The following is a 14591-nucleotide window of genomic DNA, read 5'->3' on the forward strand; positions in this document are numbered from 1 at the left end:
ATGTCACTGTGATGTCACTGTGATGTCACTGTGATGTCACTGTGATGTCACTGTGGTGTCACTGTGGTATCACTGTGGTGTCACTGTGGTGTCACTGTGATGTCACTGTGGTGTCACTGTGGTGTCACTGTGGTGTCACTGTGATGTCACTGTGGTGTCACTGTGGTGTCACTGTGGTGTCACTGTGGTGTCACTGTGGTGTCACTGTGATGTCACTGTGGTGTCACTGTGGTGTCACTGTGGTGTCACTGTGGTGTCACTGTGGTGTCACTGTGATGTCACTGTGGTGTCACTGTGATGTCACTGTGGTGTCACTGTGATGTCACTGTGGTGTCACTGTGGTGTCACTGTGGTGTCACTGTGATGTCACTGTGATGTCACTGTGATGTCACTGTGGTGTCACTGTGGTGTCACTGTGATGTCACTGTGGTGTCACTGTGGTGTCACAGTGGTGTCACTGTGATGTCACTGTGGTGTCACAGTGGTGTCACTGTGGTGTCACTGTGGTGTCACAGTGGTGTCACTGTGATGTCACTGTGGTGTCACTGTGATGTCACTGTGGTGTCACTGTGGTGTCACAGGGGTGTCACTGTGATGTCACTGTGGTGTCACTGTGGTGTCACTGTGATGTCACTGTGGTGTCACTGTGATGTCACTGTGGTGTCACTGCGGTGTCACTGTGGTGTCACTGTGATGTCACTGTGGTGTCACTGTGGTGTCACAGGGGTGTCACTGTGGTGTCACAGGGGTGTCACAGGAGTGTCACTGTGGTGTCACTGATGTCACTGATGTCACCGATGTCTCCGGTGTCACTGTCCCCAGGAGGCCATCGTGGACGGCACGGGGATCGCGGTGTCACAGGGGTGTCACTGTGGGGTCACTGTGGGTGTCATAGGGGTGTCACAGGGGTGTCCCCATGGTGTCACTGTGGTGTCACTGATGTCACTGTGGTGTCACTGTGGTGTCACTGTGGTGTCACTGTGGTGTCACAGGGGTGTCACTGTGGTGTCACTGTGGTGTCACGGGTGTCACAGTGATGTCACCAGTGTCTCTGGTGTCACTGTCCCCAGGAGGCCATCATGGACGGCACGGAGATCGCGGTGTCACAGGCGTGTCACTGTGGTGTCACTGTGGTGTCACCAGTGTCACTGATGTCACAGTGGTGTCACGGGTGTCACTGATGTCACCGGTGTCACTGTCCCCAGGAGGCCATCATGGACGGCACGGAGATCGCGGTGTCACAAGGGTGTCACAGGGGTGTCACTGTGGTGTCACAGTGATGTCACCGATGTCTCTGGTGTCACTGTCCCCAGGAGGCCATCATGGACGGCACGGAGATCGCGGTGTCGCCGCGCTCGCTGCACTCGGAGCTGATGTGCCCCATCTGCCTGGACATGCTCAAGAACACCATGACCACCAAGGAGTGCCTGCACCGCTTCTGCTCCGACTGCATCGTCACCGCGTTGAGGAGTGGGTACGTGTCACCTGTGTCACCTGTGTCACTGTCACCTGTTTGTGTCACTGTCAGCTGTGTGTGTCACCTGTGTGTGTCATTGTCACCTGTGTGTGTCACTGTCACCTGTGTCACTGTCACCTGTGTGTGTCACTGTCACCTGTGTGTGTCACTGTCACCCCTGTGCCTGCACTGCTTCTGCTCCGACTGCATCGTCACCGCGCTCCGGAGCGGGTACGTGTCACCTGTGTCACCTGTGTCACTGTCACCTGTGTCACCTGTGTGTGTCACTGTCACCTGTGTCACCTGTGTGTCACCTGTGTCACTGTCACCTGTGTGTGTCACCTGTGTGTGTCACTGTCACCCCTGTGTGTGTCACTGTCACACCTGTGTGTGTCACTGTCACCCCTGTGCCTGCACCGCTTCTGCTCCGACTGCATCGTCACCGCGTTGAGGAGTGGGTATGTCATTGTCACCCGTGTCACCTGTGTCACCTGTGTCACTGTCACCTGTGTGTGTCACTGTCACCTGTGTCACCTGTGTCACTGTCACCTGTGTGTGTCACTGTCACCCCTGTGCCTGCACCGCTTCTGCTCCGACTGCATCGTCACCGCGTTGAGGAGTGGGTATGTCATTGTCACCCGTGTCACCTGTGTCACCTGTGTCACTGTCACCTGTGTCACCTGTGTCACTGTCACCTGTGTGTGTCACCTGTGTGTGTCACTGTCACCTGTGTCACTGTCACCTGTGTCACTGTCACCTGTGTGTGTCACTGTCACCTGTGTGTGTCACTGTCACCTGTGTGTGTCACCTGTGTGTGTCACTGTCACCTGTGTCACTGTCACCTGTGTGTGTCACTGTCACCTGTGTCACTGTCACCTGTGTGTGTCACTGTCACCTGTGTGTGTCACTGTCACCCCTGTGCCTGCACCGCTTCTGCTCCGACTGCATCGTCACCGCGTTGAGGAGTGGGTATGTCATTGTCACCTGTGTCACCTGTGTCACCTGTGTCACTGTCACCTGTGTCACTGTCACCTGTGTCACTGTCACCTGTGTGTGTCACTGTCACCTGTGTCATTGTCACCTGTGTGTGTCACTGTCACCTGTGTGTGTCACTGTCACCTGTGTGTGTCACCTGTGTGTGTCACTGTCACCTGTGTCACTGTCACCTGTGTGTGTCACTGTCACCTGTGTGTGTCACTGTCACCTGTGTCACTGTCACCTGTGTGTGTCACTGTCACCTGTGTCATTGTCACCTGTGTGTGTCACTGTCACCTGTGTGTGTCACTGTCACCTGTGTGTGTCACCTGTGTGTGTCACTGTCACCTGTGTCACTGTCACCTGTGTGTGTCACTGTCACCTGTGTCACTGTCACCTGTGTGTGTCACTGTCACCTGTGTCACTGTCACCTGTGTGTGTCACCTGTGTGTGTCACTGTCACCTGTGTCATTGTCACCTGTGTGTGTCACTGTCACCTGTGTGTGTCACTGTCACCTGTGTGTGTCACCTGTGTGTGTCACTGTCACCTGTGTCACTGTCACCTGTGTGTGTCACTGTCACCTGTGTCACTGTCACCTGTGTGTGTCACCTGTGTGTGTCACTGTCACCTGTGTCATTGTCACCTGTGTGTGTCACTGTCACCTGTGTGTGTCACTGTCACCCTGTGCCTGCACCGCTTCTGCTCCGACTGCGTTGTCACCGCATTGAGGAGTGGGTATGTCATTGTCACCTGTGTCACCTGTGTCACTGTCACCTGTGTGTCACCTGTGTGTGTCACTGTCACCTGTGTGTGTCACCTGTGTGTCACCTGTGTCCCTGTCACCTGTGTGTCATTGTCACCTTTATCACCTGTGTCACTGTCACCTGTGTCCCCTGTGTCCCCTGTGTCACCTGTGTCACTGTCACCTGTGTGTGTCACCTGTGTGTGTCCCTGTCACCTGTGTCTGTCACCTGTGTCCCTGTCACCTGTGTCAGTCACCTGTGTCCCTGTCACCTGTGTCACCTGTGTCAGTCACCTGTGTCCCTGTCACCTGTGTCCCTGTCACCTGTGTCACCTGTGTCACCTGTGTCCCTGTCACCTGTGTCCCTGTCACCTGTGTCACCTGTGTCCCTGTCACCTGTGTCCCTGTCACCTGTGTGTGTCACCTGTGTCACCTGTGTCCCTGTCACCTGTGTCCCTGTCACCTGTGTCACCTGTGTCCCTGTCACCTGTGTCCCTGTCACCTGTGTCATTGTCACCTGTGTGTGTCACCTGTGTGTGTCACTGTCACCTGTGTGTGTCACTGTCACCTGTGTCACCAGTGTCACCTGTGTCATTGTCACCTGTGTGTGTCACCTGTGTCACCTGTGTCCCTGTCACCTGTGTGTGTCACTGTCACCTGTGTCAACTGTGTCACCTGTGTGTGTCACTGTCACCCCTGTGTGTGTCACCTGTGTGTGTCACTGTCACCTGTGTCACTGTCACCTGTGTCACTGTCCCCTGTGTCACCTGTGTCAGTCACCTGTGTCCCTGTCACCTGTGTCCCTGTCACCTGTGTCACCTGTGTGTCACCTGTGTCACCTGTGTCCCTGTCACCTGTGTCCCTGTCACCTGTGTCACCTGTGTCAGTCACCTGTGTCAGTCACCTGTGTCACTGTCACCTGTGTCCCTGTCACCTGTGTCAGTCACCTGTGTCCCTGTCACCTGTGTCACCTGTGTCAGTCACCTGTGTCCCTGTCACCTGTGTCCCTGTCACCTGTGTCACCTGTGTGTCACCTGTGTCACCTGTGTCCCTGTCACCTGTGTGTGTCACCTGTGTCACCTGTGTCCCTGTCACCTGTGTCCCTGTCACCTGTGTCACCTGTGTGTCACCTGTGTCACCTGTGTCCCTGTCACCTGTGTCCCTGTCACCTGTGTGTGTCACCTGTGTGTGTCACTGTCACCTGTGTCACCAGTGTCACCTGTGTCATTGTCACCTGTGTGTGTCACCTGTGTCCCTGTCACCTGTGTCACCTGTGTCACCTGTGTCCCTGTCACCTGTGTCCCTGTCACCTGTGTGTGTCATTGTCACCTGTGTCACCTGTGTCGCTGTCACCTGTGTGTGTCACTGTCACCTGTGTCACTGTCACCTGTGTGTGTCACCTGTGTGTGTCACTGTCACCTGTGTGTGTCACTGTCACCTGTGTCACCTGTGTGTGTCACTGTCACCTGTGTGTGTCACTGTCACCCCTGTGCCTGCACCGCTTCTGCTCCAACTGCATTGTCACCGCGTTGAGGAGTGGGTATGTCACTGTCACCTGTGTCACCTGTGTCACTGTCACCTGTGTGTGTCACCTGTGTGTGTCACTGTCACCTGTGTGTGTCACCTGTGTGTGTCACTGTCACCTGTGTGTGTCACTGTCAGCTGTGTGTGTCACTGTCACCCTGTGCCTGCACCGCTTCTGCTCCGACTGCATCGTCACCGCGCTCCGGAGCGGGTACGTCATTGTCACCTGTGTGTCACCTGTGTCACCTGTGTCACCTGTGTGTGTCACCTGTGTGTGTCACTGTCACCTGTGTGTGTCACTGTCACCCCTGTGCCTGCACCGCTTCTGCTCCGACTGCATCGTCACCGCGCTCCGGAGCGGGTATGTCATTGTCACCTGTGTCACCTGTGTCACCTGTGTCACTGTCACCTGTGTGTGTCATTGTCACCTGTGTGTGTCACTGACACCTGTGTCACCTGTGTGTGTCACTGTCACCTGTGTCACCTGTGTCACTGTCACCCCTGTGTGTGTCACTGTCACCCCTGTGCCTGCACCGCTTCTGCTCCGACTGCATCGTCACCGCATTGAGGAGTGGGTATGTCATTGTCACCTGTGTGTCACCTGTGTCACTGTCACCTGTGTGTGTCACTGTCACCTGTGTCACTGTCACCTGTGTGTGTCACTGTCACACCTGTGTGTGTCACTGTCACCTGTGTGTGTCACTGTCACCTGTGTGTGTCACTGTCACCCCTGTGCCTGCACCGCTTCTGCTCCGACTGCATCGTCACCGCGCTCTGGAGCGGGGTATGTCATTGTCACCTGTGTCACCTGTGTCACTGTCACCTGTGTCACCTGTGTGTGTCATTGTCACCTGTGTCACCTGTGTGTCACTGTCACCTGTGTCACCTGTGTCACTGTCACCTGTGTGTGTCACTGTCACCCCTGTGCCTGCACCGCTTCTGCTCCGACTGCATCGTCACCGCATTGAGGAGTGGGTATGTCATTGTCACCCGTGTCACCTGTGTCACCTGTGTGTGTCACCTGTGTGTGTCACTGTCACCTGTGTCACCTGTGTGTGTCACTGTCACCTGTGTCACTGTCACCTGTGTGTGTCACTGTCACCTGTGTCACCTGTGTCACCTGTGTCACCTGTGTGTGTCACCTGTGTGTGTCACTGTCACCTGTGTCACCTGTGTGTGTCACTGTCACCTGTGTGTGTCACTGTCACCTGTGTCACCTGTGTCACCTGTGTGTGTCGCTGTCACCTGTGTGTGTCACTATCACCTGTGTCACTGTCACCTGTGTGTGTCACTGTCACCTGTGTGTGTCACTGTCACCCCTGTTCCTGCACCGCTTCTGCTCCGACTGCATCGTCACCGCGCTCCGGAGCGGGTATGTCATTGTCACCTGTGTCACCTGTGTCACCTGTGTGTGTCACTGTCACCTGTGTGTGTCACTGTCACCTGTGTCACTGTCACCTGTGTCACTATCACCTGTGTCACTGTCACCTGTGTGTGTCACTGTCACACCTGTGTGTGTCACTGTCACCTGTGTGTGTCACTGTCACCTGTGTGTCACCTGTGTGTGTCACTGTCACCTGTGTGTGTCACTGTCACCCCTGTGCCTGCACCGCTTCTGCTCCGACTGCATCGTCACCGCATTGAGGAGTGGGTATGTCATTGTCACCTGTGTCACCTGTGTCACCTGTGTCACTGTCACCTTTGTCATTGTCTCTGTCGCCTGTGTGACATTGTCACCTGTGTCACCTGTGTCCCTGTCACCTGTGTCATTGTCTCCTTTATCACCTGTGTCACTGTCACCTGTGTCACCTGTGTCACCTGTGTCCCTGTCACCTGTGTCACTGTCACCTGTGTCCCTGTCACCTGTGTCATTGTCTCCTTTATCACCTGTGTCACTGTCACCTGTGTCACCTGTGTCCCTGTCACCTGTGTCACTGTCACCTGTGTCACTGTCACCTGTGTCCCTGTCACCTGTGTCACCTGTGTCACCTGTGTTCCTGTCACCTGTGTGTCATTGTCACCTTTATCACCTGTGTCACTGTCACCTGTGTCACTGTCACCTGTGTCACCTGTGTGTCACCTGTGTCACCTGTGTCACCTGTGTCCCTGTCACCTGTGTCACTGTCACCTGTGTCACCTGTGTCACCTGTGTCCCTGTCACCTGTGTCACCTGTGTCACCTGTGTCACCTGTGTCCCTGTCACCTGTGTCCCTGTCACCTGTGTCATTGTCACCTGTGTGTCACCTGTGTCACCTGTGTCACCTGTGTCCCTGTCACCTGTGTCACTGTCACCTGTGTCACCTGTGTCACCTGTGTCCCTGTCACCTGTGTCATTGTCCCTGTCACCTGTGTGTCACCTGTGTCACCTGTGTCCCTGTCACCTGTGTCACTGTCACCTGTGTCACCTGTGTCACCTGTGTCCCTGTCACCTGTGTCACTGTCACCTGTGTCACTGTCACCTGTGTCACCTGTGTCACCTGTGTCCCTGTCACCTGTGTCACTGTCACCTGTGTCACCTGTGTCACCTGTGTCACCTGTGTCCCTGTCACCTGTGTCACTGTCACCTGTGTCACTGTCACCTGTGTCACCTGTGTCACCTGTGTCCCTGTCACCTGTGTCACTGTCACCTGTGTCACCTGTGTCACCTGTGTCCCTGTCACCTGTGTCCCTGTCACCTGTGTCACCTGTGTCACCTGTGTCCCTGTCACCTGTGTGTCATTGTCACCTTTATCACCTGTGTCACTGTCACCTGTGTCACTGTCACCTGTGTCACCTGTGTCACCTGTGTCCCTGTCACCTGTGTCATTGTCCCTGTCACCTGTGTCCCTGTCACCTGTGTCACCTGTGTCATTCTCCCTGTCACCTGTGTGTCACCTGTGTCACCTGTGTCACCTGTGTCCCTGTCACCTGTGTCACTCCCCAATCCCATTTTTCCCGATTTCCCCGTTTTCTGCCCCGTTTTCCCCCAGACCCGGGCGTGTCCCGGGCCAGGAAGGAATTCCCCGTGGCCCAGATCCCTTTCTCCCCATTTCTCCCCATTTCTCCCCATTTCTCCCCATTTTTGCCCATTTCCCCCCAGTTTTTTCCTGTTTTTTCCCCTTGTTTTTTCCCCAATTAATCCCCGATTTTTTTTCCTGTTTTCCCCCGATTTTCCCCCTGATTTTTCCCCATTTTCCATGTTTTTTCCCCCAGGAACAAGGAGTGTCCCACGTGCAGGAAGAAGCTGCCTTCCCATTCCCCATTCCCCATTCCCCATTTTCCCTATATTTTTCCCCATTTTTCCCCCGATTTTCCCCCATTTTTTCCCCATTTTTTCCCCATTTCCCCCCTGATTTTTCCCTGTTTTCCATGTTTTTTTCCCCAGGAACAAGGAGTGTCCCACGTGCAGGAAGAAGCTGCCATCCCATTCCCCATTCCCCATTTTCCCCCATTTTCCCCCCATTCTTTCCCCATTTTTCCCCCATTTTTTCCCCATTTTTTCCCCATTTCCCCCCATTTTTTCCCCGTTTTTCCCCTGATTTTTCCCCGATTTTCCCCCCTGATTTTTCCCCGTTTTCCATGTTTTTTTCCTCAGGAACAAGGAGTATCCCACGTGCAGGAAGAAGCTGCCTTCCCCTTCCCCATTCCCCATTTTCCCCCATTTTCCCCCCATTCTTTCCCCATTTTCCCCCCATTTTTTCCCCATTTCCCTCCTGATTTTTCCCCGATTTTCCCCCTGATTTTTCCCCAATTTTCCCCCTGACTTTTCCCCATTTTCCATGTTTTTTTCCCCCAGGAACAAGGAGTGTCCCACGAGCAGGAAGAAGCTGCCTTCCCATTGCCCAAATCCCATTTTTTCCCATTTTCCACCCATTCTTTCTCCCCAGTTTTCCTCCTAATTTCCCCCCCAATTTTTCCTCAATTTTCCCCAATTTTCTCCAGATTTTCCCCCTGACTTTTCCCCGTTTTCCATGTTTTTTTCCCCAGGAACAAGGAGTGTCCCACGTGCAGGAAGAAGCTGCCATCCCATTCCCCATTCCCCATTCCCCATTTTCCCCCATTTTCCCCCCCATTTTCCCCCCATTTTTTCCCCATTTCCCCCCTGATTTTTCCCCGTTTTTCCCCCTGACTTTTCCCCATTTTCCATGTTTTTTTCCTCAGGAACAAGGAGTGTCCCACGTGCAGGAAGAAGCTGCCATCCCATTGCCCAAATCCCATTTTCCCCCATTTTCCCCCCATTTTCCCCCCATTCTTTCCCCATTTTTCCCCATTTTTTCCCCATTTCCCTCCTGCTTTTTCCCCGATTTTCCCCCTGGTTTTTCCCCGATTTTCCACCTGATTTTTCCCCATTTTCCCTGTTTTTTTTCCCCAGGAACAAGGAGTGTCCCACGTGCAGGAAGAAGCTGCCATCCCATTGCCCAAATCCCATTTTCCCTCATTTTTCCCCTTTCTTGCCCATTTTTCCCCATTTTTCCCCCATTTTTTCCCCATTTCCCCCCTGATTTTTCCCCGATTTTCCCCCTGACTTTTCCCCATTTTCCATGTTTTTTTTCCTCAGGAACAAGGAGTGTCCCACGTGCAGAAAGAGGCTGCCATCCCATTTCCCAAATCCCATTTTTCCCCATTTTTCCCCCTGTTCTTTCCCCGTTTTCCCTTGATTTTCCCCCCAATTTTCCCCAATTTTCTCCAGTTTTTTCCCCAGATTTTTCCCCATTTTCCATGTTTTTTTCCCCCAGGAACAAGGAGTGTCCCACGTGCAGGAAGAAGCTGCCATCCCCTTCCCGATTCCCCATTTTTCCCCATTTCCCCCCGTTATTTCCCCATTTTTCCCCTGATTTTCCCCGATTTTTCCTCAAATTTTCCCCTGATTTTTCCCCGATTTTCCCCCTGACTTTTCCCCGTTTTCCATGTTTTTTTCCCCAGGAACAAGGAGTGTCCCACCTGCAGAAAGAGGCTGCCATCCCATTGCCCAAATCCCATTTTTCCCCATTTTTTCCCCCTGTTCTTTCCCCGTTTTTCCCTTGATTTTCACCCCAATTTTCCCCAATTTTCTCCAGTTTTTTCCCCAGATTTTTCCCCATTTTCCATGTTTTTTTTCCCCAGGAACAAGGAGTGTCCCACCTGCAGGAAGAAGCTGCCTTCCCATTCCCCATTCCCCATTTTTCCCCATTTTTCCCCCATTTTTTCCCCATTTCCCCCCTGATTTTTCCCCGATTTTCCCCCTGACTTTTCCCCGTTTTCCATGTTTTTTTCCCCAGGAACAAGGAGTGTCCCACGTGCAGAAAGAGGCTGCCATCCCATTTCCCAAATCCCATTTTTTCCCATTTTCCACCCATTCTTTCTCCCCAGTTTTCCTCCTGATTTTCCCCCCGATTTTTCCTCAATTTTTCCCCATTTTTCTCCAGTTTTTCCCCCGACTTTTCCCCATTTTCCATGTTTTTTTTCCCCAGGAACAAGGAGTGTCCCACGTGCAGGAAGAAGCTGCCATCCCATTGCCCACTCCCCATTTTCCCCCATTTTTCCCCCGTTCTTTCCCCATTTTTCCCCCATTTTTCCCCCATTTTTTCCCCATTTCCCCCCTGATTTTCCCCCATTTTCCCCCTGACTTTTCCCCGTTTTCCATGTTTTTTTTCCCCAGGAACAAGGAGTGTCCCACATGCAGGAAGAAGCTGCCATCCCATTCCCCATTTTCCCCCTTTTTCCCCATTTTCCCCCCGATTTTTCCCCATTTTTCCCCCGATTTTCCCCCATTTTTTCCCCATTTCCCCCCTGATTTTTCCCTGATTTTCCCCCTGACTTTTCCCCCGTTTTCCATGTTTTTTTCCCCAGGAACAAGGAGTGTCCCACGTGCAGGAAGAGGCCGCCATGCCATTTCCCATTCCCCATTTTTTCCCTTTTTTCCCCCCATTTTTTCCCCATTTTTTCCCCATTTCCCCCCTGATTTTTCCCCAATTTTCCCCCCAATTTTTCCCTGTTTTCCATGTTTTTTTCCCCAGGAACAAGGAGTGTCCCACGTGCAGGAAGAAGCTGCCATCCCATTGCCCATTCCCCATTTTTCCCCCATTTTTCCCCCGTTCTTTCCCCTTTTTTTCCCCCATTTTCCCCCCATTTTTTCCCCATTTCCCCCCTGATTTTTCCCCGATTTTCCCCCTGACTTTTCCCCATTTTCCATGTTTTTTTCCCCAGGAACAAGGAGTGTCCCACGTGCAGGAAGAAGCTGCCTTCCCATTGCCCAAATCCCATTTTCCCCCCCTTTTCCCCCCATTCTTTCCCCATTTTTCCCCCATTTTTTCCCCATTTCTTCCCCATTTCCCCCCTGATTTTTCCCCGATTTTTCCCCGTTTTCCATGGTTTTTTCCTCAGGAACAAGGAGTGTCCCACGTGCAGGAAGAAGCTGCCTTCCCATTCCCCATTCCCCATTTTCCCCCATTTTCCCCCTGTTCTTTCCCCATTTTTTCCCCATTTCCCCCATTTTTTCCCCATTTCCCCCCTGATTTTTCCCCAATTTTCCCCCTGATTTTTCCCCGTTTTCCATGTTTTTTTCCCCAGGAACAAGGAGTGTCCCACGTGCAGGAAGAAGCTGCCATCCCATTGCCCATTCCCCATTTTTCCCCATTTTCCCCCCCATTCTTTCCCCATTTTTCCCCCATTTCTTCCCCATTTCCCCCCTGATTTTTCCCCGATTTTCCCCCTGACTTTTCCCCCGTTTTCCATGTTTTTTTTCCCCCAGGAACAAGGAGTGTCCCACGTGCAGGAAGAAGCTGGTGTCCAAGCGCTCGCTGCGCCCCGACCCCAACTTCGACGCGCTCATCTCCAAGATTTACCCGAGCCGCGACGAGTACGAGGCGCACCAGGACCGGGTGCTGGCCAAGCTCAGCCGCCTGCACAACCAGCAGGCGCTCAGCTCCAGCATCGAGGAGGGCCTCAAGATGCAGGCCATGCACAGGTTTGGGAAAAATTCCCAAAATTCCCGTTTTTTTCCGGGATTTTGGGGCGGTTTTGTGGCGATTGGGGTGAAAACGGCGCAAAAAAACGGGGCAGAAATGGACCCAAAATGGGGGGAAATGGCTCAGGAATGGCCACAAATTCTCCCAAATCCATGAAAATTCCTGGAATTCCTGTTCAAGTTGCAGGCCATGCCCAGGTCTGGGGAAAAATTCCCGAAATTCCCGTTTTTTTTCCGGGATTTTGGGGCGGTTTTGTGGCGATTGGGGTGAAAACGGCGCAAAAAACGGGGCAGAAATGGACCCAAAATGGGGGGAAATGGCTCAGGAATGGCCACAAATTCTCCCAAATCCATGAAAATTCCTGGAATTCCTGTTCAGGTTGCAGGCCATGCACAGGTCTGGGAAAAATTCCCAAAATTCCCATTTTTTCTTCCGGGATTTTGGGGCGGTTTTTGGGGTTTTCGGTGAAAACGAGGCAGAAAACGAGGCAAAATTGGCTCAGGAATGGCACGGAAATCACCCAAATCCATGAAAATTCCTGGAATTCTTGTTCAGGTTGCAGGCCATGCACAGGTCTGGGAAAAATTCCCGAAATTCCTGTTTTTTTCCGGGATTTTGGGGTGTTTTTGTGGGGATTGGGGTGGAAACGGGGCAGAAATGGACCCAAAATAGGGGGAATTTGGCCCAGGAATGGCCACAAATTCTCCCAAATCCATGAAAATTCCTGGAATTCCTGTTCAGGTTGCAGGCCTGGCGCAGGTCTGGGAAAAATTCCCGAAATTCCCGTTTTTTTTCCGGGATTTTGGGGTGTTTTTGTGGGGATAGGGCTGGAAACGGGGCAGAAATGGACCCAAAATGGGGGGAAATGGCCCAGGAATGGCCTCACCTTCTCCCAAATTCACGAAATTCCTGGAATTCCTGTTCAGGTTGCAGGCCTGGCGCAGGTCTGGGGGAGAATTCCCGAAATTCCCGTTTTTTTTCCGGGATTTTGGGGCGGTTTTGTGCGATTTGATGTGAAAACGGCGCAAAAAATGGGGCAGAAATGGAGCCAAAATGGGGGGAAATGGCTCAGGAATGGCTGCAAATTCTCCCAAATCCATGAAAATTCCTGAAATTCCTGTTCAGGTTGCAGGCCATGCACAGGTTTGGGAAAATTCCCGAAATTCCCGTTTTTTTTCCGGGATTTTGGGGCGGTTTTTGGGTGAAAATGAGGCAGAAAACGGGGGCAAAATTGGCTCAGGAATGGCCACAAATTCTCCCAAATCCATGAAAATTCCTGGAATTCCTGTTCAAGTTTCAGGCCATGCACAGGTCTGGAGAAAATTCCCAAAATTCCCGTTTTTTTCTGGGATTTTGGGGCGGTTTTGTGCGATTTGGGGTGAAAACGACGCAAAAAATGGGGCAGAAATGGACCCAAAATGGGGGGAAATGGCTCAGGAATGGCCACAAATTCTCCCAAATCCATGAAAATTCCTGGAATTCCTGTTCAAGTTGCAGGCCATGCCCAGGTCTGGGGAAAAATTCCCGAAATTCCCGTTTTTTTTCCGGGATTTTGGGGCGGTTTTGTGGCGATTGGGGTGAAAACGGCGCAAAAAACGGGGCAGAAATGGACCCAAAATGGGGGGAAATGGCTCAGGAATGGCCTCAAATTCTCCCAAATCCACGAAATTCCTGGAATTCCTGTTCAGGTTGCGGGCCATGCACAGGTTTGGGAAAAATTCCCGAAATTCCCCGTTTTTTTTCTGGGATTTTGGGGCGGTTTTGTGGCGATTGGGGTGAAAACGGCGCAAAAAACGGGGCAGAAATGGACCCAAAATGGGGGGAAATGGCTCAGGAATGGCCACAAATTCTCCCAAATCCATGAAAATTCCTGGAATTCCTGTTCAGGTTTCAGGCCATGCACAGGTCTGGGGGAAGATTCCCGAAATTCCCGTTTTTTTTCCGGGATTTTGGGGCGGTTTTGTGGCGATTGGGGTGGAAACGGGGCAGAAATGGACCCAAAATGGGGGGATATGGCTCAGGAATGGCCACAAATTCTCCCAAATCCACAAAAATTCCTGGAATTCCTGTACAGGTTTTGGGCCATGCCCAGGTCTGGGGGAAAATTCCCGAAATTCCCCGTTTTTTTCCGGGAATTTGGGGCGGGTTTAGTGGCTATTGGGGTGAAAACGGTGCAAAAAATGGGGCAGAAATGGAGCCAAAATGGGGGGAAATGGCCCAGGAATGGCCACAAATTCTCCCAAATCCACGAAATTCCTGGAATTCCTGTTCAGGTTGTGGGCCGTGCTCAGGTCTGGGAAAAATTCCCGAAATTCCCGTTTTTTTTCTGGGATTTTGGGGCGGTTTTGTGGCGATTTGGGGTGAAAACGACGCAGAAAATGGGGCAGAAATGGACCCAAAATGGGGGGAAATGGCTCAGGAATGGCTGCAAATTCTCCCAAATCCATGAAAATTCCTGAAATTCCTGTTCAGGTTGCAGGCCATGCACAGGTCTGGGGAGAATTCCCGAAATTCCCGTTTTTTTTCCGGGATTTTGGGGCGGTTTTTTTGCAATTGGGGTGAAAACGACGCAAAAAAATGGGGCAGAAATGGACCCAAAATGGGGGGAAATGGCTCAGGAATGGCCGCAAATTCTCCCAAATCCATGAAAATTCCTGAAATTCCTGTTCAGGTTGCAGGCCTGGCGCAGGTTTGGGAAAAATTCACGAAATTCCCCGTTTTTTTTCCGGGATTTTGGGGCGGTTTTGTGGCGATTGGGGTGAAAGCGGCGCAAAAAACGGGGCAGAAATGGACCCAAAATGGGGAGAAATGGCCCAGGAATGGCCACAAATTCTCCCAAATCCATGAAAATTCCTGAAATTCCTGTTCCGGTTGCAGGCCATGCACAGGTCTGGGAAAAATTCCCGAAATTCCCATTTTTTTCCGGGATTTTGGGGTGTTTTTGTGGGGATAGGGCTGGAAACGGGG

General features: G+C 52.3%; 1 protein-coding gene across 2 annotated transcripts; it reads left to right on the forward strand.

The window, feature by feature from the left end:
* The first annotated feature begins 1283 nt into the window (after nucleotides 1–1283).
* LOC137465816 (E3 ubiquitin-protein ligase RING2-B-like) lies at nucleotides 1284–11795 on the forward strand. 2 transcript variants are annotated; one of them, XM_068177841.1, is made up of 3 exons: nucleotides 1296–1426; nucleotides 6023–6070; nucleotides 11408–11795. In XM_068177841.1, the coding sequence occupies exons 1-3, from the start codon at nucleotides 1323–1325 to the stop codon at nucleotides 11778–11780; spliced, it is 525 nt and encodes a 174-aa protein (XP_068033942.1). In that variant the 5' UTR covers nucleotides 1296–1322; the 3' UTR covers nucleotides 11781–11795. The 2 variants fall into 2 exon arrangements, with proteins under 2 accessions (XP_068033943.1, XP_068033942.1); XM_068177842.1 differs by lacking the exon at nucleotides 6023–6070 and having other exon boundaries at nucleotides 1284–1474.
* The last annotated feature ends 2796 nt before the right edge of the window (nucleotides 11796–14591 follow it).

The sequence above is a fragment of the Anomalospiza imberbis genome, unplaced genomic scaffold (genome assembly GCF_031753505.1).
Source record: "Anomalospiza imberbis isolate Cuckoo-Finch-1a 21T00152 unplaced genomic scaffold, ASM3175350v1 scaffold_1114, whole genome shotgun sequence".
NCBI classification, from domain to species: Eukaryota; Metazoa; Chordata; class Aves; order Passeriformes; family Viduidae; genus Anomalospiza; species Anomalospiza imberbis.

Coding starts and splice junctions, on each gene's coding strand:
- LOC137465816 (XM_068177842.1), top strand. CDS start 1,323: ATGGACGGCACGGAGATCGCGGTGTCGCCGCGCTCGCTGCACTCGGAG. Junction 1,475..11,407: donor GTCACCGCGTTGAGGAGTGG/GTACGTGTCACC, acceptor TTTTTCCCCCAG/GAACAAGGAGTGTCCCACGT.